Raw genomic sequence first — 24,614 nt, forward strand, 5'->3', positions numbered from 1 at the left:
TACTAGCAAAGATAAAGAGGAATAATCCATTTAAGGAGTCAAAAAGAAACACCAGCAACTGAAAGAGAAACACTAGACTTCAACTAGAGAAAAAAGAGGAATGTGTAAGGCCTCAATGCATAACAATTATGTTTGGCAGACTCAGGCAAAAGTAAAACAGAAAAATACGGATTCAAAAGTGATCCTATTCTGGGTTGAGTAGCAAAATGGTGCTCCTTACAGAAAGGCAAGGGCCTACAGAAAGAAAAAAAAGACCCACAGATTCAAAACCCAGCAAAGGGATAGTCTGGATTACAAATTAGTGAGAACTGGTACACTATGGACCTCTTCCTGAATCTTTGACTGCATCTTCTGAAGAATGTCCTGCTGCATATAATGGCACATTACAGAAGACATGGTTAAACTTTAGACCATTCTGCTAAAGAATACTGTCCCATGCACATAAGCCATTAAAAGGCTTTCAAAAGGTAGGTACAGGATTGGTCAGCCATGTGACAGGCTGTCAAAATAAAAATTCATTACTGGACAAATTAAGAATACCAAAACCAGGTTTTCTTGTAGAGCTCAAACTCCTGTATCACCTTCCTTTTAATTTTGACAACAGAAAATAAAACTCTCAAAGCTATGAGCAATTAAAAGTAATTCTAGCCAAACAAATGCAAATTTTGGACTATCATTCCCTTGATGACCACTAAATATACAAATCATGAATTCTGTACAGTTGGAAAGTACGGGGACTACTCTGACACCACAACCTTAGATATAGTGTCCATATTCAACAACGGTCAAAAATGTCTTTCACTTCCAAGAAACACAATTAAGTTACTTAGCATTATGGGAGGACCCCCTGCACCCCACACTTAAGATAATCCTACTTTCAGATGATAACATATTTTTGAATGTCTAATAAGTGGACTTGTATGCTACAACACTCAAAATGTAACAATGAGGCTGAACAACTAAACTTACTAAAAGAAGCAGGAGCACAGTGAGTGAATCAAATAAAGCTGCAACAAACAGCATAAGAATGCATACACAAAACTCTCCCCATTCGAGATTTCAACTCACTACAATGATAAAGACTTGCATCTTCCTGGACAATAATGAAGTACAGCTGCAGCCACACAGAAATGTTAGTGATGTGCCCCTACAATGCAGTTCAAAGAGTGGATGCTGAGAGTTCATCTGAGCCGAAAGTACAATTGTGTACACTTACCATATGTAGATGTTAGAGTGTATTCACTGTTGCAGTCATCACACTTGGGTTATCTGCCTGCAGGTAGCCCTCAGTCGGCTCAAATACCAGAGATTTAGTATTTCTGCGTCTGTTGCTGTCGCTCTAGGTCTGACATCAGGTCTTCAGGGGTACAAAATACAGGCAGCAGATGCCATTACATCAGTTTTTCTTACCCCAAATGTCAGGAGCCCCCCAATAGGGAGCTAAGCTATGGTGGAAAAATCTCCACCAGTAAAAAGTAAATACCAATACCCCTGCAAGTGGTGAGTAGTATACACAGACAGTAGAGAGAAAGAGGAGAGAAGGGGGCTGGGAAGGAGGGAAACTAGGACTGCAACAGTGAATACACTTGAACATCTACATTTATGGTAAGTGTACACAACTGTACTATGTTCTTTGTGTTTCACTGTTGCAGTCATCACACTTGGGTTGATTCCCAAAGCAGCAGAAAGGGTTGAGTCAGTCAAGAAGTGTTTGGACTGGCTAGTATGCCCTGCAGGACTGCAGTTGCAAAACCCGCCCTGGATTTGGAAAATATAGGCAGGTGTTAATGCTTGGTGAATGTGTGTACAGAACTCCAGGTAGCAGCCTCCAGAATGTCCCTGATAGGGACTCCCCTGAGGAATGCTGTAGACGTATAAGTTGCCCTAGTGGAATGTGTTCTGACCCCCTGAGGGGTTGGTTTCCCATGTTGCTTGTAGCAGAAATGGATACAGTGTGCTATCCACTTGGAAATAGTCTGTACTGAAATGGTCTTGCCCTCTGTCCCTGGTGCAAAACTGAGTAGTAACTGGTCAGATTTCCTGAAGAGCTTAGTCCTATCCAGGCAGAATCTGAGCTGTCTATACATGTCTAAGGAGAGCAGGATCCTTTCCCCTTTATTTTGAGGATTAGGGTAGATGGTTGAGCAAATGGATAGATTGGTCGAGAGCCACAGTGGACACCACTGGGCATAAAGGAAGGATTATTCCTGAGGGAGACCCTGTCAGCATGAAAAATAATGAAGGGTTCCACGGCCATAAGTGCTTGCAGCTCAGACACTCTTCTTGCTGAAGTGATGGCCAGGAGCAATGCTGTTTTCCAAGAGAGGAATTTTAAGTCTGCTGACGCTACAGGCTCAAAAGAGGGCAGTGGGAGCTTTTCCAGTACAAAGTGAAGGTCCCAAGCAGGGCTGGGTGCTCTACTTGGTGGCCTTAAGTTGTTTGCCCCTCTCAGGAACTGTCTGATGAGAGGGTGAGAGAAAAGAGGTGGCTCAGAGTTGTAATGAGCCGAGATGACAGAGGTATGGATCTTAATGGAGCAAAAGGATAGGCCTCTGTGGAGTAGATCTGCTAAGTAATCCAGGATTAGAGGTAGGGAGGGCAGAGTTGTGTCCTCTCCTTTAGATGGAATCCAGGAGCAATACCTTTTCCACTTATCAGCATAGGATTTCCTTGTACTGGATCTTCTGGCTTCAAGAATGATGTCCAGCACCCGCTTACTTAGGCTGGTCATTGGGGGAGAATTCAAGGAATAAGCCAGGCTGCAAGATTTAGGGTTTGCAGTTGCGGATGCAAGATCTGTCCCCCCTGCTGAGTGAGCAGGGTTGGGATCTGGGGTAGGTGCCAGGGTGGCACCAGTGACAGGCTGCGCAGGAGTGGGTACCAGTGCTGGCTTGGCCATTCTGGGGCAATCACAATTGTCCTTGGTCTGTCCTGTCTTACCTTGAGCAATATTCTTGACAGAAAGGGCAGAGGGGGGAATGCATAGATTGAGAGGTTTACCCATTGGAAGGATAGGGCATCCACTTTCCAGGCCCTGCTGTGAAGTGTCCTGGTGCAGAATTTGCTGAGCTGGTAATTGCAGGGGAAGGCAAAGAGATCCACCTCTGGGGTCCCCCATTTCTGAATCAGAAGGCTGAAGGTGCTGGGCTCTAACTGCCACTCGTGTGCTTCTAGGAGATTTCTGCTTAAATCATCTGCTAGTGAGTTTTGCTTGCCTGGTAGGAATTGAGCTTGCAGATGGACCTGCATGTCAAAAGCTGTGTTCCACCGGGCCATGACTAGCCTACAGAGTGGGTAAGAGTGGGTTCCCCCTGCATGTTGATGTACAACACAACTGTGGTGTCTGTTTTTTTAGCTGGGATCCTGGTGACAGTAGGGATCTGAAAGCTGTTAAGAGTGTGCTGCACAGCTAGCATCTCTTTTTGGTTGATGTGCAGATGAATTTGACTTGGGCTCCAGTGGACATGAATGCATTTGTCGCCCAGGTGTGCCCCCCAGGCATAGTCTGATGCGTCTGTGGTTAGGGTCTGGGCGGCGTGGGGTTGAGTAAAGGGCAGTCCCTTGTTGTGGTTGCATGCTGCTGCCCACCAAAAAAACTCTGGCCTTAAGACAAGGTATGACAGGAATGACGGTTTCCAGGTCCTGAGAATGTTGGCACCAAAGACCTTTTAAGTACCATTGAAGTTTCCATATACAGTCTGGCATATGGAATTAGTAGGATGCATGAGGCCATGAACCCCAGGGCCTTCAGGATTTTCCGTGCAGATAGCTGGGTTCTGGTGGCCACTTGAGTGAAGTAGTCGGTCAGATAGACTGCCATCTGGGAATGCTGTGTCTAAGCTTGCTTCCAGGAATACAATCTTTTGACTGGGGACTAGTTTTGATTTCTGTTCGTTGATGGTGCACCCCAGGGAGGTTAGAAGGATTTTTTTACAAATGTCAGGCGCTGCAACAGCATTTCCTGAATGTCTGCCTGAATCAATCAGTTGTCCAAGTATGGGTAAATTTTAATCTTTCTCTGCAGTAGGCAATGGCTGAAGCCAGGCATTTTGTGAATACTCTGTGAGCAGTGGATAAGCCAAAGGGAAGTGCAGAGAAGTAATAATGCATAGATCCTGCCCTGAAGCGTATATATTTCCTGCATGAGTCCCTTATAAGGCTTCTTTTAAGTCTAGGGTGGCTAACCAGGCATCTTTGGCCAACATAGGAAGAGGCCACTGCAGGGTGAGCATTTTGAATTTTGATACCACCAGGAAGGTGTTTAGAATGGAAAGATCTAGGATTGGGCGCCAAGTGCCCTCTTTTCTGAGTACCAGGAAAAGTCTGGAATAGAATCCTTGACCTATCTGTTCCGCAGGAACAGGTTGAATTGCCCTTATAGAAAGCAGGGACTGAACTTGGTTTTGTGCCTCTGCCCACTGGTTTGGAAAAAGGTCTGGGAACCCTTTTGGGGTTGGCAGTGAGTGGAAGTAAAATTTGTACCCTTCGGATACAATGTTGAGGACCCATCAGTCTTTGATGATGCAAGTCCAGTTTTTTCCATGATGGCAAGTTTTCTCCTAGGGGCACAAGCAGTTGGGCAGAGGTGAGGAGTGTAGTTGAGAAGTCATTGGGAATTATTTGCGTAAGGGTGTGGCTTAGCACTACGTTTTTGAAGTGGAGGCACTCCATTGCTTAGATCTCTGTATACCCTGAGACTGTAGTCTGGGGGGTCTGTTTCCCCTGGGTCTAGTTTGAGATGGCCTTGAGGGGGCTGGAAAGGACCAATGTTTCGAGGGGTAATGCCTACTGAATCTAGGAGGCTGTACTTGCAAGAAAACTTAGACTGTCTGCATAGATTTAGCTTTTGCTTCTATCTTTTTAAGAACTTCTGCTTTGGTGCCAAACAGATTGTCCTCGTTCAAAGGAGCGTCTAGTAATTTTGATATGACATGGTCTGGCAAGATCTGCTCCTTAAGCCAAACATGCCTTCTCAGTACAGAACCAGTGACTGCTTCCCTGCAAAATGCTTCTAAGGCATCAAAGCTAGACAGCAATGTATGGTTGCTGACTTGGCTTGCAGAATGCATAAGCTCTTGTAATTCTTTATTTTCTGCACAGTCTGTAAAGGTAACTATTTTTTGCTTAATAAGTTCCATAATATGTTGTTGGTACTTCAGCATGTGAAACTAGCAATTCAAAGCCCTAATGGCGAGAGATCCAGAGGTGTATACTTTCTTACCCCATCTGTCTAAAGCTCTGGAATCCCTGTCCGAAGGGGTGAGATTCTTAGCTGTAGTTGCTTTGATACCTTTAGGCCCCTGGGAGATGACCTCTGGGTCAGCAGTAGGATTTTTGAAAAGTAATTTGAGAGAGTCAGGAACTCTGTAGTATCTGTCTGGTTTCCTAGGAGCAGGGGGTAAAGTATCAGGAGTTAAACTGGATTACATAAAGACATCATCCACAACATCCAGGACTGGGGGTATTGATTAAGGCCTATGTTGTGGCAAATCTAGAAATTCTCTGAGTTTCTTTTTGGACTGAGGATAGTCTTTGTATTCCCAGTGGAAAAGCTCTCTTAAAATATGTAAGGTTTCACCAAAAGAAAGATCCTCTGGAGGAGACGCAGAGGGAATGGATTCTTCTGCATCTGAAACCTTATAAGCAGATAAAGACATGTCTTCATAATCAGATACCTCAGAGCTGTCAGACTCTTGGTCTGTTAAAGTTGCTGAGGACAAGTTTCTTTTTCTCTTAGCAGGGGAAGGCTGACTTCCCTTAATCACCATAATAAGGTCTTCTGCCATTTTAAGCATTTGATGTTGTGGCAAGGAAGCAGGTGTATGAGCTTGGGTCGTCTGTTTTTTAGGCGTAGTGCGTACTCTTGGCCTTAGAAGCTCGGTAGTTTTAGACAGAACTGAAGACGTGAAAGAAGTTGTCGGTTTGTGTCAAATATCGGTAGTGCGAAGAACTTCCTCAGAAGCCGGTGCCTGCTTAGCGGCTCCGGACCAACCCAAGGTAGAGACATCTGCAGTTTCTGTAGTAGAAGAAGAGTCTTGCGGCATACTGGACTCCGAATGGGTTTCGGTAAAGGCCTGCAAATCCATTGAAGCGGGCATCGGGGGGTGCGAAAGCGTCTCATGGAGTACCAGCGAACTGGCGACTAGCTTAACGGAAGCGTCATTTACAGTTTTGGACCTGTGTGGTCTGTCTCTGTCTTTATCCTTACTGTTTTTTGGAAAATTGGTAGTCGGATGGCTTACCAAAGCCATTTCGGAATACGGAGATTGAGAAACAAAGTAGCGACAATAAGGGCCCGACGACAAACAGTTCAGGCATTGAACAAGGCACAAAACAGACAGCGAGGTACGTCATGTCTGGGCCTAAACAGGTGATGCAGTAAGAATGAAAATCTCGGTGTGGTATTTGCTTTCCACAGGCAAGACAATTGTTACTTTTTCTGACGTCTGAAATTGGTTAGAGCAAGAAAAAAGGATCCCCAACGGGGTACTTAGCTTTAGAAGAATTCAGGATAATTAATTTGGAAACGAAAACTCAGATAGTGGCAGACCGGCACTTGTGCAAACTGCTTCTGCTTCGGGCTCCTCGGCAAGAAAGACTGATGTAATGGCGTCGGCTGCCAGTTTTTATACCCCTGACGACCTGACATCAGACCTGGAGTGACAGCAACCGACGCAGAAATACTAAGTCTCTGGTATTCGGGCCAACTGAGGGCTACCTGCAGGCAGATAACCCAAGTGCGATGACTGTAACAGTGAAACACGAAGAACATCCTCTCTCTACAGCTATACATTATCATCAGATCTTCAGCAGAAAACAGAGAGCAATTACACTGAGGCAAATGCAGCAGTGCATTTAAAACCAGTGCAATTCTTGGGGAACCTGGTGATAAGTCATGTGTTTTACAGGGTCACATAGCAGGTCCTTTACAGCATCTCCTAAAACCTCTTCTCAATATGCATATCATGGTGAGGCTAAGAAATGCTTAAGCAAAGTGGCCATTTGTCTAACTCCTCCACTGTCTAGAACAGAAGATAAAGCACTGGCAAAATCTGCACAAACTATAACCTTCTTTAACAGAAACTTAATGTTCTGATAGTCACACAAAATGAGTTCATGAATCCGTAAGTATTTACTTAACATATTCTGAGGAAAAACAAACAATGGAAGATGTTGGAAAATAAAAGGGCCATAAACAATGTTCACCCCCACTTAACCCACAGAGACAACTAAATCAAAAGAACAGTGCTGCTCAACAGTGTGGGTCAGGGTCGAGAGCCAAGTGCAACTGCAAGAAAAGGAATTCTTAAATGTAAAAAAAAAAAATCACAGTACAAGGGTCTCAAAATAACAAACGTACATGTGGACAAATCAAATTAGTAATACAAATGGAAAAAAAAACATACTAGCTGCTCAATTATGCAACTTTCTGTACATGTCAAATTTCATACACCTGTGTGTGGCAGCAAACAAAAAGCTCCAAAAACAGTAACATCAGAAAAAAATGTACATAAATATACAAAACATACAGAGGTACACACCATAAAAATGTACACATGTGAAGTATGAATGTGCATGCATGTACGCACACAGATCTGTGGGGTCTATATTACATAATTGAAACATAATTTAATCGAACACATACACTGAAAATGCCGTATAGCAGATTCGCTCTTGTGGGGGGTTGTGCCCCCCCACACCTCTCACTAATTATATATACCACCTCCAAGATCACACTACAGTGAGGAAAGGGCAAATTTTCCAATATTCACTGTACCGCGATCTCAGTATAAACAGCTCGATGAATGGAATTTCGATGTAGAGTGCCGTTTGATTAAATTCATTTTCAATAAGGTAATATAGACCCACATCTGTGAACAAAATTATTCTCTAAAACAGTAGCCATGGGAAAAACTTAAGTACATGAACACTTCCGCAGATGCATACATTACATGCACTCTGTACATGTGCGTGTTTAAATATATTGTGTATACGTTTATATACACACACATATATATATAAAACGCTTCATTAGATCAGGAGAAAACATGAAATTCACACAGGACTACAAACAAAAGGTGGCTCAAAAGAACCTACTTACATACCTTTGATGAAATGGAAGTTTTCTTTTTTTGCTGCTTCAGCTTCTGTTGTACTGGCTGAGGACTCGAGGATTGGTTATCAGAGGACCCTGGTGACATTTGAGGAGCACTGCTGCTTTTACTGGGAAGCGGCGAAGAAGGCGGAGGAGCAGGGGGGGTTGTAACTACAGGCTGCTTTTCTTGCATGAAAACATCTATCATATTGGTGGCAGGTGCATAAACTTGTCGTTTTGGGAATGTACTGTGAACCACTGAATCTGGTGAAGTCTTCATATCTACAAACAAAACCAGAAAATAATAAAAAAAATAATCTAACAAGACAAAGAATCATAACATAATAAATGTTTTCTAGCAACATTGTAGGAAAAAAAAGTGAAGTAACAAAGCCATTAAACACCAAAAGGTGAAAAATTATCACAGTACCAGCCTCAATGACTTCAAACCATTCATTCAATGGTGAATACAAAGAAAAAAAATTAATTTCAACATTCCTGCCATACTGAGGAGTTTATATACTGCTACAAGACACATTACTGCATAATCTCAATGGTTTTCTCTGACAAGACATCCTATAATGTCTCAAATGTTAATAGTAAACGGTTTCTTCTGCTAAAAGCAAAAGGACCTGTTTATTTCAAAGCACAATTTCACAGGGGTTACAAAAATTAACACTACAGTAGCCAGTAAGACTCCAAATCTTAACCAAACATGAAGATTAAAAACCATCAACAAAGACCGGCACAGCAGGTGAACCATTTGAAAAACAAAAGTCATATACTTACCGTAATGCCAGATCCTTTCATTTATGTTTATCCAATATGATCCCGAAGTCATTTGTTGGATACAACTCAAGGGCATTATTCCTCTAGCTCCTTAAGGATTTTCCCTCCCATAACACACCAGTGCCTGGAATAAACTCAGAGCTTGATGCCTGTCAACACACATGTATGTACATCATATAAACATTTCTTGTATGTGCATATTCGCAAAAAAAAAAAAAGCCAAAAACATTTCAGGTCTTACAAGTCAAAGGAAAAGAAGGAAGTGGATAGTGAAAAGGTTGTGACAGAGATCCATAAATGAAAGGATACAGTATTATGGGTAGTACAGAACGTTTTCATCCTGTTCATTCAGTCTGTCCAATATGACCTGTGGGTCAGAATCCCAAGTTACTTGGAACCCAACTTGACATAATGGCAGGAGACCCTTGAAGACAGAGGCAACAAAAGATGATCTAGCCCTAGAAGTTGAATTCAATTTGTAATGCTTGATGAAAGTGGGTATATGGAGGACCAAGCAGCAGCTGAGAAGATTTCATCCATGTAAAAACATCTGAAGGTAGTACAGGTTGCCACTGCTCTGGCAGAATAAGCCATAGGTGTGCCCAAAAAGGGCTGGTTGAGCAACACGTAAGCAATGCTATCTGAAAGACATCTGGAAAGAGATGCACTGAAAGGTTTTCTACCAAAGCTTGTTCACTGCAAAGGAGACAATGAGCTGACAGTCTTTCAAAAAAACTGCAGTTCAGTGAAGGTAGATAGGAGAGCTGTGCAAGTACAACTTACATAAAGTACATTTGTGTAAGAACTTACAATAACATCAGATGTTCTTCTCTTCACTGTTAAAATATTCCTTACAAAAGGGATGCCCTGCTAAGGGTGGCCTGACAGTACACCAAAGCCTTTAGGTTGCTTAAGGTACGCCATATGTCACACACATGCTCCCCGCGTATAGTGTAGGATATAAATGTGGCATCCAGACATACCAGCCACATAACTAAGAAACGCAAGTCCAAGGAATAGACAGGTAACAAGTACATCCAGAAGAGAAAAGAACCAGGGGAAAAGGAGAGAGGGAGGGAATACTACAACAGTAAAGAGAAAGACATCTGCTGTTATGGTAAGTTCTTACACAACTGTACTATATCCTTCCATTTCACTGTTGTAGTATTCACGAAGGAGAGAGGGAGTAGGAAGGACCAGCAGAGCTCTTTAGGAACCCATGAAGAATGGCCTAGCAAAGCCAGCTCTAGCTATTGATATCACACCCAACTTATAGTGCTTGGTAAATGTATGCACAGAAGTCCAGGTAGCTGCCTCAAGAATAGAGTTAGTATCAAATCCCTTGAAAAAAGCATCAGAAGAAGCCACAGCCCTAGCAGAATGAACCTTAACAGAAGAAGAAATGTTCTGACCAGGAAAGGACTAACAAAAAGAAACAGCTTTTGAAATCCAAGAAACTGTTTGCTTGGAAACAGCCAATCTTAAGGATCTAGGATGAAAAGAAACAAAGATTTGATTAGATTTATGAAAAAATTTTGTCTTATACAAATAAAATCAGAGTTGTCTGTGCACATCCAATGTGTGCAGCAGCTTCTCACCAGCAGATTGCAGAGAAGAGAAAATTGCAGGCAAATGAATAGACTGATTAAATGACAACTCATTCACCACTTTGGGAATAGAAGGATTAGTACGAACTGAAACCATGTCCTCATGGAACACTAAAACAGGAGGACAAGTCATAAGGGCTTGAAGCTCAGACACCAATCTGGCAGAATTAAGAGCTAACAAAAGTACAGTCTTCCAAGAATAATGTTGTAAGGAAGCTGAAGCTGCAGGCTCAAAAATTTTCCAACACAAAATTAAGATCCCAAGGAGTACTGACAGGCTTCCTGGGAGGCCTAATATGAAAGACGCCTTTAAGAACTGTTTAGCCTCAAATATAGATGCTAAAGGAATCGATAAAAGTAGGCAAGTAGAAATAGCTGATAAGTGGGTCTTAACAGAAGAATAAGAAAACTCAGCATTGAGCAATTCACACAGATAAGACCCAAAGGAACATCTAAAGAAAAATGGATCCAGGTTAAAAAAAAGTCAAACAGAAAACCTCTTCCATTTGGATAAGTAGGATTTCCTAGTTGTGGGCTTCCCGGCCTCATATGCAGGACCCTAAACTCGTCCTCAGAAAAAAAGTGCCTGTAAAGAATCAAAATCCTATCACCCACAGTGTCAGTTGAAAAGTGGACAGATGAGGATGAATGAGAGATGCCTTGTCTTGTTTGAGAAGGTCTACACTGTGAGGTAACTTTTGACGATTGCCCTTGACTAAATGCAGAAGAAAAGGGAACCAATGCTGTCTGGGCCAAAAGGGAGTCACCACCAAGATTCTGGGTACGCCCTGTCGCATTTTGAACAGGACTTCTGGAATGAGAGGAAAGAGAGGGAAGGCATAAAGAAATATTGCCTTCCAGGAAAAAGGGAGGGTGTCCACCTTCCAGAACAGAGGACCTGGGACTGGCACAAGAGAGGAATTTGCTTGTTCAGAGGGGTAGGCAAGAAGATCCACTTGAGGAATACCCTACTGCTGGACAATGTCCAGAAACATCCCTGTGAAGCGTACCTTCCAACTGTACAGATTTTCGCAGAATGTCCAGATTTTTACCTCAAAATGTTGGTCTGTTCCTCAAAAAAATTGTGGATTTTGGGCAAATCACTGGGATTCATTCATTCATTTATTTATTTATTTAACATTTGTTTACTGGGAAAGTCCGATCTGGAACTAAGCCAATTTTCAGCAGAGGCCTGGGAAGAAACGCTCCAGACACATGTCTTTGAAATGTGGGAGGAAAAGTACAGTTTTGTACCTACCATAAATGTAGATGTTCAAGTGCTAATACAGCTGCAGTAATCACAAATGGGTTTTCTGCCGTCAGGCGGTCCCTCGGTCGGCCGAATTCCAAAGTCTTGGTCCGGCGTCGGTTGTCGTCGCTTTCTCTTCTGACGTCAGTGAGGCCAGAGTATATAAGACACAGCCGACGCCATGTTCCTCAGTCTTTCTTGCCCCAGATGTCAGGTGCCCCCAGAAGGAAGGCAATACCTAAATAATGCTTATATGCATATACAAGCAATGCAATATAATCCAAAATCAGTGGTAGCCAGCAAATAAAACATAGCAGGATAACCCAGTCAGGTAGTATGAAGAGGTTGTTAGGCCCAATGCCTTTACTAAGTGGGGAAGGAGGGAGGGAAACCTGTACTGCAGCTGTATTAGCACTCGAACATCTACATTTATGGTAGGTACAAAACTGTACTATGTTCATCGTGCATACAGCTGCAGTAATCACAGATGGGTAGAGTCCCAAAGCTATGCACAGGGTGGTAGGTACTAGGAGGAACTAGGTTGAGCCAGAATGCCCTGTAAAACAGCAGTGGCAAAGCCTGCTCTAGTTCTGGAATATAAAGGCAGGTGGTAGTGTTTTGTGAAGGTATGTACAGAACTCCAAGTGGCTGCCTCCAAAATATCTTTGGTAGGAACTCCTCTGAGGAAGGCTGTAGAGGTAGCTGTGGCCCTGGTGGAGTGGGATCTGATACCTGTAGAAACAGATTTCCCATGATAGGAATAACAAAACCGTATGCAGTGGCCTATCCACTTTGAAATAGTCTGTTTTGTAACTGGCTTCCCTTGAGCCCCTACAGCATAGGACACAAAGAGTTGTTCTGATTTCCTGAAGGACTTTGTTCTGTCCAAATAATAACGTAGCTGCCTATGGATGTCTAAAGAGTGTAGCAGCCTTTCCCCTTTGTTTTGAGGATTGGGGTAAAAGGTAGGTAAGGTGTATGGCTTGATTTAAAGCTACCCTGGATACCACTTTAGGCATAAATGATGGGTTGGTACGAAGGGAAACCCTATCCTGATGGAAAATGAGAAAGGGCTGCACCGCCATGAGGGCCTGTAGTTCAGAAACCCTACGAGCTGAAGTGATGGCCAGAAGGAAGGCTGTTTTCCAGGACAAATATTGCAAATCTGTTGAGGCAGCTGGTTCAAAAGGAGGCAATGTTAATTTTTCTAGTATGTAATTAAGATCCCAGGCTGGGATTGGTTGCTTCCTTGGTGGTCTTATATTCTTAGCACCTCTGAGGAACTGTCGTAAGAGTGGGTGAGAAAATAAAGGTGGATCCGTGTTGAATTCTGCAGAAATGGCTGAGGCATGGATTTTTATGGAAGAAAATGAAAGTCCACTGTTCAGCAGCTCCGCTAGATACTGTAATACCTAAGGCAAGTTCAGTTTTCTAGGGTCCTGGCCTCTTTTCTCATTCCAAGAGCAAAACCGCTTCCATTTTGCGGAGTAAGTTTTTCTAGTAGATGGCCTTCTGGCCTCGAAAATGACATCCTGTACCTCCTTGGAGAGTAGGGTCTGTTGTGGTGTTAAGGAATTTTCCATGCAGCGAGATTGAGTGTTTTCAGCTGGCTGTGAAGAGTTTTGTAGCTGTGCTGAGTCAGCAGAAGAGGCATTAGGGGCAGGGACCAGGGAGTACCAGTGTTGCCTTGGCCAATCTGGAGCAATCTGTATCATCTTCGGTTTGTCTGTTCTTGCTTTCAAAAGCACCTTGGGCAGAAGAGGCAGAGGTGGGAATGTGTAAACTGTCCATGCTGTCCAACTGAATGAAAGGGCGTCCACTCTCCAGGCCTTTGGATGAAAGGTCCTCGAACAAAACTTTTCCAATTGATGATTCCTGTGGGAGGCAAAAAGATCTATGTCTGGCCTCCCCCATGCTTGGATTATTTCTGCAAACACCTGAGGATGTAACTTCCATTCGTGTGGATCTGTCATATTTCTGCTTAGATTGTCTGCCAGTGTGTTTTCCAATCCTGGCAAGTACTGTGCTTGAAGTTCGATTTGTCTTTCCAGAGCCAAGTTCCAAAGAGTCATGGCTAGTCTGCACAAGGGGTATGAATGTGTTCCTCCTTGTTTGTTTATGTACCACATTACCGTGGGGTTGTCTGTTCTTATCAGTAATTGTCCTGAATGCAGGAAGTCCTTGAAAGCTGTAATTGCATTTATTACTGCTAGCATTTCTTTTTGATTGATGTGAAGGTGCTTTTCCTTATGGGACCATTTGCCCTGAATGCACCTGTCCGTCATGTGTGCCCCCCAGGCGTAATCTGAGGCGTCTGTGGTTATGACTTGCTTTGCTTGAGGCTTGCAGAATGGGAGGCCTGTGTGACATCGGTCTGAGGCAAGAAAAGTTTCCCCAACTGGGTACTTAGCTTTAATGAAGACTTCGGTTTCCAAAATATTCGTAATTCAGGAGCTGGCCGACCGGCACTTGCGAACTGCTTCTGCTTCGGGCACCGTGCGGCAAAAAAGACTGAGGAACATGGCGTCGGCTGTGTCTTATATACTCTGGCCTCACTGACGTCAGAAGAGAAAGCGACGACAACCGACGCCGGACCAAGACTTTGGAATTCGGCCGACCGAGGGACCGCCTGACGGCAGAAAACCCATCTGTGATTACTGCAGCTGTATGCACGATGAACATCAGGAGCACCCGAAGGAAACCTACATGAATGCAAGGAGGACATGCAGACTCCACACAGAAGGCAGTCCAGCCAAGAATCGAACCGGAGAATATCTTGCTGTGAGGCGACAATGTTACCACTGTGCTGTATGAGGCCAGGGATTATCTAAGGAATGAAATTGGTAAATATTGGCATACATTTGAGTTTTAGATTTCATATCCTTTAAAAAATACATATTAACAGAAACCCTATTACTCTAGCTATTTTCTAAGTTTATAAGAGCAATATTTAAAATCTGTCCCTATTTTTGGGCCTTTGTCCCTCCATTATGTTAGGCTTTGTCCAGATTTCTTGAGCTAACAGGTTGAGAGGTATGCTGTGAAGCATCCACTCTTGGGATTCTGTTATGGACCTCCTCAGATAGTCTGCCACAATTTACTGAACTGAGGGAATCTAAACTGTCTGATGTGTCACATGATACTAGACAGCTAGTTCCCACACAAGAAGTGCCAACCAGCATGGGAGATGAGATCTCATCTTCCCTTGCTTGTTGACATACCACATACATCACTGTGGTATTGTCTTTAAATACCTTGAGAGGCCCTGGGGAGAACAGAAGGTGAAATGGTTGAAGAGCCAGCAGAAGACCTCTCATCTTTGACATGGATGTGGTCTTTCCTTTGTTAAGGTGACAAAGGACCCTGCACCTTTAGACAGTCAAAGGATGCTTCCCCATCCCACGTCTGAAGAGTCTGTGAACAGCTCCTGAGAGGGAAGACTGGGTTGAAAAGGAAGCCCTGGACTGACAGTCAAATGCTGAATACATCACTGAAATTCCAGCTTGAAGCAGGGAAGAAGAGGAATTAAGAAATCGAGGGGATGAGAATGCTGAAGCCAAACTGACGTTATAAACTACCCAACTCAGGTGGAGTTTGGCTAAAGGGAGTATAGGAATGTTTGAGGCCATAAAAAGTACAGTTTTGTACCTACCATAAATGTAGATGTTTGAGTGGTTATACTGCTGCAGTCATCACACTTGGGTTATCCTGTCGTCAGGTGGTCCCGCAGTCGGCCGAATCCCAGAGTCCTGGTCCGGCGTCGGTTGTCGTCGCCTCTTCCCTGACGTCAGTGCGGCAGGGGTATAAAAGAGACAGCCGACGCCATTTTCTTCAGTTTTTCTTGCCCCAGATGTCAGGTGCCCCCAACTAGGAAGGCAATACAATAGCTATGCAACAATACCTTAGTAGATAAGCAATAGTACTAGCTGTTAGCAAATACACCATACAGACATGCATCCAATAGATTGATGTACATGGAGTTGTCACTAACACCCTGGTATGTAGAGGGGATGTAGGGAGGGTAACCTGGACTGCAGCAGTATAACCACTCGAACATCTACATTTATGGTAGGTACAAAACTGTACTATGTTCATCGTGCTAGACTGCTGCAGTCATCACACTTGGGTAGAATCCCAAAGCTATGGAAGGGTGGCTGGTACTAAACTGGGTTAGGTGATGCTAGGATGCCCTGCAGAACTGCAGTGGCAAAACCAGCTCTGGTTTTTGAGTATAATGGAAGGTGGTAGTGCTTGGTAAAGGTGTGCACTGAACTCCAAGTAGTTGCCTCCAGAATGTCTTTGGTTGGAACCCCTCTGAGAAAGGCTGCTGAGGTTACAGTAGCCCTGGTAGAATGGGATCTAATATTGACAGGCACTGCCTTCCCATGGTGCGAGTAGCAAAAGCGGATACAATGTGCTATCCCCATTTGGAGATTGTCTATTTTGAAATAGCCTTTCCTTGTAAACCTGCAGCATATGATACAAAGAGTTGGTCAGTTTTTCTGAAGATCTTTGTCTTATCTAAATAGTAACGTAGCTGTCTGTGAATGTCCAAAGAGTGAAGGAACCTTTCTCCTTTATTCTGTGGGTTAGGATAAAAGGTGGGTAAATGAATGGTCTGATTCAAAGCCACACTGGATACTACCTTGGGCATGAAGGTAGGGTTAGTTCGTAAAAAGAATCTGTCCTGATGGAAAATGATGAAAGGTTCCACTGCCATAAGTGCCTGTAGTTCTGAGACCCTGCGTGCTGAGGTAATAGCCAGTAACAAGGCTGTTTTCCAAGACAAGTATTGTAGTTCTGCTGAGAGTGCTGGTTCGAAAGGAGGTAGTGTTAACTTTTCTAAAACGAAGTTCAGGTCCCAAGTTGGTGTTGGTGGTTTTCTGGGGGGTCTTATATTCTTAGCACCTCTGAGAAACTGCCTAAGTAAAGGGTGTGAGAAAATTGGGGGATCCGTATTATATTGAGCTGAAATGGCTGAAGCATGGATCTTAATGGAGGAGAAGGAAAGGCCTTTGTGTAGCATCTCAGTTAGAGTATGTGAGGAATGTTTGGTATCCAAGGATTCTGACCTTTAGCCTGGTGCCATGCACAAAATCTTTTCCATTTGTCTGAGTAAGTCTTCCTGGTGCTGGGCCTCCTGGCCTCCATAATTACATTCAGGACGTCCTTTGAGAGAAGTGTTGATTGATAATTTAAGGAATTCTCCAGGCAGCTAAATTTAAAGTTCTGAGCTGGCTGTGACGGGTTTGATCGTTTTTATGAGTCAACAGTAGTGGGAATTGAGGCAAGATCCATGGAGGGCTGTGAGTCAAGTTCCTTAGTAATGGGTACCAGTGCTGGCGTGGCCAGTCCGGAGCAATGAGGATCATTTGTGGTCTCTCTGATCTGACCTTCAATAATGCCTTGGTCAATAAAGGTAGTGGAAGGAAGGCATAGACTGTCAGTGTTGTCCAACTGAATGATAGAACGTCCACTTTCCAGGCTAGGGAGTGATAAGTCCTTGTGCAGAATGTTTGTAATTGGCAATTGTTGGGGGAGGCAAATAGATCTATGTCTGGACATCCCCATCTTTGAGTTATCATTGAAAATACTTGTGGGTGTAGTCTCCACTAGTGAGGGTCTGCCATATTTCTGCTTAATTCGTCTTCCAATATGTTTTCCTTTCCTGGCAGGAATTGTGCTTGTAGTTGTACTTGGTAGGTCAATGCTGTGTTCCATAGGGTCACAGCCTGTCTGCATAAAGGGTAGGAGTGTGTTCCTCCCTGTTTGTTTATGTACCACATAACTGTGGTGTTGTCTGTCCTTATTAGAAGTTGTCCTGGATGCAAGAGGTCCTTGAAGGCTGTCAGTGCATTTTGCACAGCTAGCATCTCCTTTTGGTTGATGTGAAGATGCATTTGTTTTGCAGACCATTTGCCCTGTATACACTGTCCTGCCATGTGTGCTCCCCAGGAGTAGTCTGAAGAATCTGTTGTCATGGTTTGGTTTGCTGGAGGTAAGACGAAAGGAAGACCCTTGTTTGTTTGACATGCTTGAGCCCACCATAGGAACTCTTTTTGAAGGCAGGGAATGATAGGTATATTTGTTTCGAGGCTGTGCCTGTGTTGAGACCATACACTTTTCAGGTACCATTGTAATTTTCTCATATGCAGCTTTGCATATGGGATTAGTTGAATGCATGATGCCATGAACCCCAATGCCTGCAGGATTTTCCTTGCAGTGAGCTGGGTAAAAGTTGCTATCTTGTTGAAGTATTGAGTCAATTGTTTTTGTTTGTCTGGCGTGAGGTAAGCCATCTGGGCTGTTGTGTTTAATCTGGCACCCAGGAATATTATCTGTTGTGAGGGTATTAGTTTTGACTTCTTTTTGTTTACTGTGTACCCTAGGCAACTGAGCAGCTGTGTTACAAAAGCCAGATGCTGTAATAGAATGTCCCTGCTGTCCGCTTGGATCAGGCAGTCGTCCAGATATGGATAAATTTGTATTCCTCGTTGTCTGCAATATGCAATTACTGATGCCAGGCATTTCGTGAATACTCTGGGCGCAGTAGATAAGCCAAAGGGCAATGCAGAGAATTGATAATGCGTTGTACCTGCCAAAAATCTGAGGTATATTCTGCAATCTTGTCTGATAGGGACATGCAGGTATGCCTCTTTGAGGTCCAACGTTACCAGCCAAGACTCCTTGCCCAGCATTTGAAGGAGCTGCTGTAGTGTAAGCATTTTGAATTTGGGTACCTCCAGGTATGTGTTCAGAATTGAGAGGTCTAAGATGGGCCTCCAGGCTTTGTCCTTTCTTGGGACTAGAAAAGTACAGTTTTGTACCTACCATAAATGTAGATGTTCGAGTGCTAATACAGCTGCAGTCATAACAGATGGGTTCTCCTGCCGTCAGGCGGGTCCTCGGTCGGCCGAATTCCAAAGCCTAGGTCCGGCGTCGGTTGTCATCGATTCTTCCCTGATGTCAATGCGACAGGGGTATAAAAGAACCAGCTGACGCCATTTTCTTCAGTTTTTTTTGCCCCAGATGTCAGGTGCCCCCAGAAGGAAGGCAATACATAAATTTGTGTAATAAAGCAATGCCATATAATCGAAAAACAATAGTGCAAGCAAATACATCATGAATGAATACCCCAATCAGGTTGCATGAGGAGGTGTTAGCCAATAGGCCTGTCCCAAGAGGGGAAGGAGGGAGGGAAACCTGGACTGCAGCTGTATTACCACTCGAACATCTACATTTATGGGTGGTACAAAACTGTACTATGTTCATCGTGCATACAGCTGCAGTCATAACAGATGGGTAGAATCCCAAAGCTAAGAAAGGGGTAGTAGGCACTAGGTGGAACTAGGAGGAGCCAGAATGCCCTGCAAGACTGCAGTGGCAAAGCCCGCTCTAGATTCGGAGTATAATGGAAGGTGGTAGTGCTTGAAGAAGGTATGCACAGAACTCCAAGTGGCTGCTTCCAAAATATCTTTGGTAGGAACTCCTCTGAGAAAAGCTGCAGAGGTAGCCGTGGCCCTTGTGGAGTGAGATCTGATGCCTGTAGGTACAGTTTTGCCATGAAAAGAATAGCAAAAGCGTATGCAGTGGGCTATCCATTTTGAGATTGTCTGTTTGGAAATTGGCTTTCTTTGAGCTCCTATAGCACAGGACACAAAGAGCTGTTCTGATTTTCTGAAAGACTTTGTTCTGTCCAAATAATAACGCAGTTGTCTGTGGATGTCCAAGGAATGCAGTAATCTCTCCCCTTTGTTTTGAGGATTAGGATAAAAGGTAGGTAAGTGTATAGCCTGATTCAAAGCTACCCTGGATACCACTTTTGGCATAAAGGACGGGTTGGTTCGTAAGGAAACTCTGTCCTGATGGAAGATGATAAAAGGCTGCACAGCCATGAGAGCTTGTAGTTCCGATACCCTACGAGCTGAGGTAATAGCCAGAAGGAAAGCTGTTTTCCAGGACAAATATTGCAAATCTGATGAGGCAGCTGGCTCAAAAGGAGGCAAGGTCAGCTTTTCTAGAATGAAATTGAGATCCCAAGCAGGTATTGGTTGTTTCCTTGGGGGTTTTAGATTCTTAGCCCCTCTGAGGAACTGTCTTAAGAGGGGGTGAGAGAATAAGGGTGGATCAGTGTTGCATTCTGCAGAAATGGCTGAGGCATGAATTTTGATGGAGGAGAATGAAAGTCCACTGCTTAGCAGCTCAGCAAGATACTGTAATATTTGAGGTAAATTCAGTTTTCCAGGATCCTGGCCCTTTTTCTCATTCCAGACACGAAACCGTTTCCATTTTGCAGAGTAAGCTTTTCTAGTAGACGGTCTTCTGGCCTCCAAAATGACATCCTGCACCTCCTTGGAGAGTAGGGTCTGTTGTGATGCTAACGAATCTTCCATGTGGCTAGATTGAGTGTTTTTAGCTGACTGTGAAGTGTTTTGAAGCTGTGCTGAGTCAGAAGAAGAGGCATTAGAGGCAGGGTCCATGGTGGGGAATGCGTCAGGCTCCTCAGGAGTTGGTACCAGTGTTGTCTTGGCCAGTCTGGAGCAAGGAGAATCATCTTTGGTCTGTCTGCTCTGGTTTTTAATAGAAATTTGGGCAGCAGAGGAATAGGTGGGAAGGCATAAACTGTCACTGATGTCCAGCTGAAAGAGAGAGCGTCCACTCTCCAGGCCTTTGGATGAAAAATCCTTGAGCAGAATTTTGTCAATTGGTGATTTTTGTGGGAGGCAAAGAGATCTATGTCTGGCCTTCCCCATGCTTGAATTATCTCTGTAAAAACTTGAGGATGCAACTTCCATTCGTGTGGATCTGTCATATTTCTGCTTAGGTTGTCTGCCAGCGTGTTTTCCTTGCCTGGCAAGTACTGTGCTTGAAGTTTGATTTGTAAGTCCAGGGCCATGTTCCAAAGTGACATGGCCAGCCTGCATAGGGGGTATGAATGGGTTCCTCCCTGTTTGTTTATGTACCACATTACTGTGGTGTTGTCCGTCTTTATCAATAGCTGACCTGGTTGCAGAAGGTCTTTGAAAGCTATAATAGCATTTATTACTGCTAGCATTTCCTTTTGATTGATGTGAAGGTGCTTTTCTTTTTGGGACCATTTGCCCTGAATGCACCGATCTGTCATGTCGCCCAGGCGTAGTCCGAGGCGTCTGTTGTGATGACTTGATTTGCTTGAGGCTTGCTGAATGGGAGACCTGTGTTTGTTTGGCATGCTTGAGCTGACCACAGAAATTCCTTTTGAAGACATGGAATTAGTGGTATTATTGTTTCCAAACTGTGGCTGTGTTGAGACCATAGGTTTTTCAGGTACCATTGAAGTTTTCCTCATATGCAGCTTTGCACATGGGATTAGTAAGATGCAAGATGCCATGAATCCCAGAGCCTGCAGGATTTTCCTTGCAGTCAGCCTTGTGCAATTTGCAAGTGTTCTGAAGTATTGAGTTAGTTGCCCCTGCTTCTCTGGCGTGAGGTAGGCCATCTGGGTGTTTGTGTCCAAGTTGGCACCCAGGAAAATTATTCTCTGAGAGGGTATTAGCCTTGATTTCTTTTTGTTGACTGTGTATCCCAGAGAATTCAACATTATTACATAAGCCAGATGTTTCAGAAGTATGTTCTTGCTGTCCGCTTGGATCAGGCAGTCGTCCAAATAGGGGTATATTTGTATCCCTTGAAGTCTGCAGTAGGCAATTACTGATGCCAGGCATTTTGTGAATACTCTGGGTGCAGTAGATAAGCCAAAGGGCAATGCAGGGAATTGATAATGGGTTGAACCTGCAAGAAATCTGAGGTATCTTCTGCAATTTTGTCTGATTGGGACATGCAGGTATGCCTCCTTGAGGTCCAATGTTACCAGCCAAGACTCCTTGCCCAGCATGGGAAGAAGCTGCTGTAGAGTGAGCATCTTGAATTTTGGTACGAGTAGAAATGTGTTTAGGATGGATAGGTCCAAAATAGGTCTCCAATCTTTTCCCTTCCTTGGTACCAGGAATAGTCTGGAATAAAAACCTTGACCTTGTTCGTGAGTAGGTACCTCTTGAATAGCTTTCATGTCTATGAGATCTGAAATTTGTCTTTGTGCCTCTGCCCTTTGATTGTGTGGCAGGTTTGGCATGCCTCTCATTTTCGGAAGGGCGCGAAAATGGAATCTGTAGCCTCTGTTTATAATGTCCAGGATCCATTTGTCTTTTGTGACAATATGCCGATTTTTTGAAAATAATGCCAGTTTTCCGCCTAAGGGTGCTGCCATTTGAGCCTTGCTTGGCATGCAAAGGGGAAAGTCATTGGGCTTGCTTTCTGAATGGCTGCGAGTTATCCTCACCACCTCTTTGTGTAGGAGCTTGCCATTGTCTGCCTCTAAACGATCCTTGGGATTGCCCTCTGCCCCTCGGGTGCCTGTATCTACCTCTTTGGGGTCTGTCCGTGGCTGGAAAGGACCAATTTTTGGAAGGCCAATTTCTACTGAAACGTGGGGGTTGTACCTGTAGAAAATCTTTCACTGTTTGCATTGATTTAGCCTTTTCCTCCATTTTCCTTAATACCTCCTCAGCATTAGCACCAAATAATACATCCTTTTGTAGAGGGGCATCTAGTAATTTAGCTTTGACATGATCTGGTAAGGTTTGTTCCTTGAGCCAGGCATGTCTACGTATGACTGATCCTGTAACAGCAGCTCTGCATGAGGCCTCTAGAGCATCAAAACCACATTGTAAGGTATGTTTACCAACTTGTTCTGCACTATGCATCAAATCCTGCAACTCCTTCAAGTCTGGTTGTTCAGGTTGTGACATTTTACTTCTCAACTGTGATAACAGAAACTGTTGGTACATTAGCATATGGAACTGACAGTTTAATGCCCTCATGGTTAAGGTGGCCGAGGTATATACCTTTTTTCCCCACCTTTCTAAGGACCTGGAATCTCTCTCGGAAGGTAATGGATTTTTAGCAGTGGAGGCCTTAATTCCCTTGGGGCCCTTTGAGATAGTTTCTGGGTCAGCAGCATGGCTTTTGTATAGAAATTGGCGTGTGTCAGGAACCCTGTAGTACCTGTCAGGCTTGACTGGGGCTGGAGGAAGAGAATCCGGGTTAAGGCAGGCCTCCGAGTACACATCATCTAGTATGTCCAAGACAGGAGGTATAGCCAGAGGCCTGTGCTGAGGTAGCAAGAGAAATTCCCTAAGCCTTTTCTTGGAATCTGAATAATCTTGGCCTTCCCAGTGGAAGTGTTCCCTTAAGGTATGCAAATTTTCCCCAAATGAGTAATCCTCTGGGGGGGAAACAGCCCTGATCAGAGGAGGGGGATTCTTCCTCCATTCTGGGCCTTTTGTCCGGGGGGGGGGGGGTTGAGAACCCCTGATAAGAGTAATTAAATCCTCAGCCATTTTACGCATCTGTTTTTTAGGCATGGGGCCTGGAGATGGGCCCTGTGTAGCTTGTCTCTTAGAATGCATGGCTGCTTTAGACTTAGTGAAAGCCTTGATGGAAAAAGAAGAGGAGGGTCTGAAGACACCTTGAGAGGAGGTAGACCTGTCCACATTTTGAGATTCACCGCCAAGAGTGGCTTCGGTATCTGTAATCGGGGTGTGGGCCGAGGAGCCTAAGACCTCGGGCACAGGAGATATCGCCAAAGAAGTGTTGTCGGTAGTCAGGGGCTGCGTAGGTGCCTCACTGAGAACTGGACCACCTGCAGTTGGCTTTGGCGTGATGTCGGTAGAGGCCGCGGACCTCGTGTGTCGGTCCTTATCTTTGCGCTTTTTAGACAAAACTGGAGTCGGAGTATCCGACGACATAATATAGTTACATTTTTTGCCAAAATAATGCTGGGCGAACTCCACCCGATGCTTAATGGTGCGTTTGTTGAATGTAGCACAAAAGCGACAGACTGAGACGTCGTGGTCTGGGCCTAAACAAGGAATACAGAGGGAATGGAAATCCTTATGCGGTATTTGCTTCCCACATGAAATACAATCGGCAAGAAAGACTGGGGAAAATGGCATCGGCTGGTTCTTTTATACCCCTGTTGCACTGACGTCAGGGAAGAAGCGACAACAACCGACGCTGGACCTAGACTTTGGAATTCGGCCGACCGATGACCCGCCGGAAGGCAAGAGAAAGTACAGTTTTGTACCTACCATAAATGTAGATGTCCGAATTGGATAGCATCTGCAGTCATAACAACTGGGTTGTCCTGCCGTCAGGCAGCCCTTCAGTCGGCCGGATTCCAAAGTCCGGGTCCGGCTTCGGCTGATGTCGCACTTCACCCGACGTCATCTCTGTTGGTCTTCGGGTATAAAAGCATCAGCCGACGCCATTTTCTTCAGTGTTTCTTGCCCCAGATGCCAGAAGCCCTATAGAAGGCTAAAAATTTTGGATATATGCCAATGTTTCCAAAAGATAGAGGTAAACACAAAAATAAGCATGTATGTACATAAATACAAACAAATACACCATGAAAGAAATCCCCCCCCTAGCTAGCTATTAGAAGGGTAAACACCCTAGGAGTACCACAGAGGGGAAGGAGGGAGGGTAATCCTGACTGCAGATGCTATCCAATTCGGACATCTACATTTATGGTAGGTACAAAACTGTACTATGTCCTTCATGGATGCATCTGCAGTCATAACAACTGGGTAGAATACCATAGCCAACTAGGGAGGAGGATAAAAGTAGATTATGGTGTGTTTAGGATCCCTTGCAGAACAGCAGTGGCAAACCCTGCTCGGGATCTGGAATATAGAGGTAAATTATAATGCTTGGCAAATGTATGCACGGAGGTCCAAGTAGCCGCCTCAATAATGTCTTTGGTAGCCACTCCTCGTAAGAAGGCTGTGGTAGTGGCTGTTGCCCTTGTAGAATGAGGTCTTATGTTCTGTGGAAT

The 24,614-nt window shown here is 44.2% G+C and overlaps 1 protein-coding gene across 1 annotated transcript in view; it reads right to left on the reverse strand.

Moving 5' to 3' along the window:
* UBAP2L (ubiquitin associated protein 2 like) overlaps nucleotides 1-24,614 on the reverse strand; it is a gene marked incomplete in the record, with an annotated part of 3,970,948 nt that overhangs the window by 2,322,579 nt on the left and 1,623,755 nt on the right. The window contains 1 exon segment of the mRNA XM_044080639.1: nucleotides 8,106-8,377. Coding sequence (XP_043936574.1) covers nucleotides 8,106-8,377 — 272 coding nt within the window.

Source organism: Protopterus annectens, chromosome 8.part0, assembly GCF_019279795.1.
Source record: "Protopterus annectens isolate FY-2018-M chromosome 8.part0, PAN1.0, whole genome shotgun sequence".
In the NCBI taxonomy this organism is placed as follows: Eukaryota; Metazoa; Chordata; order Ceratodontiformes; family Protopteridae; genus Protopterus; species Protopterus annectens.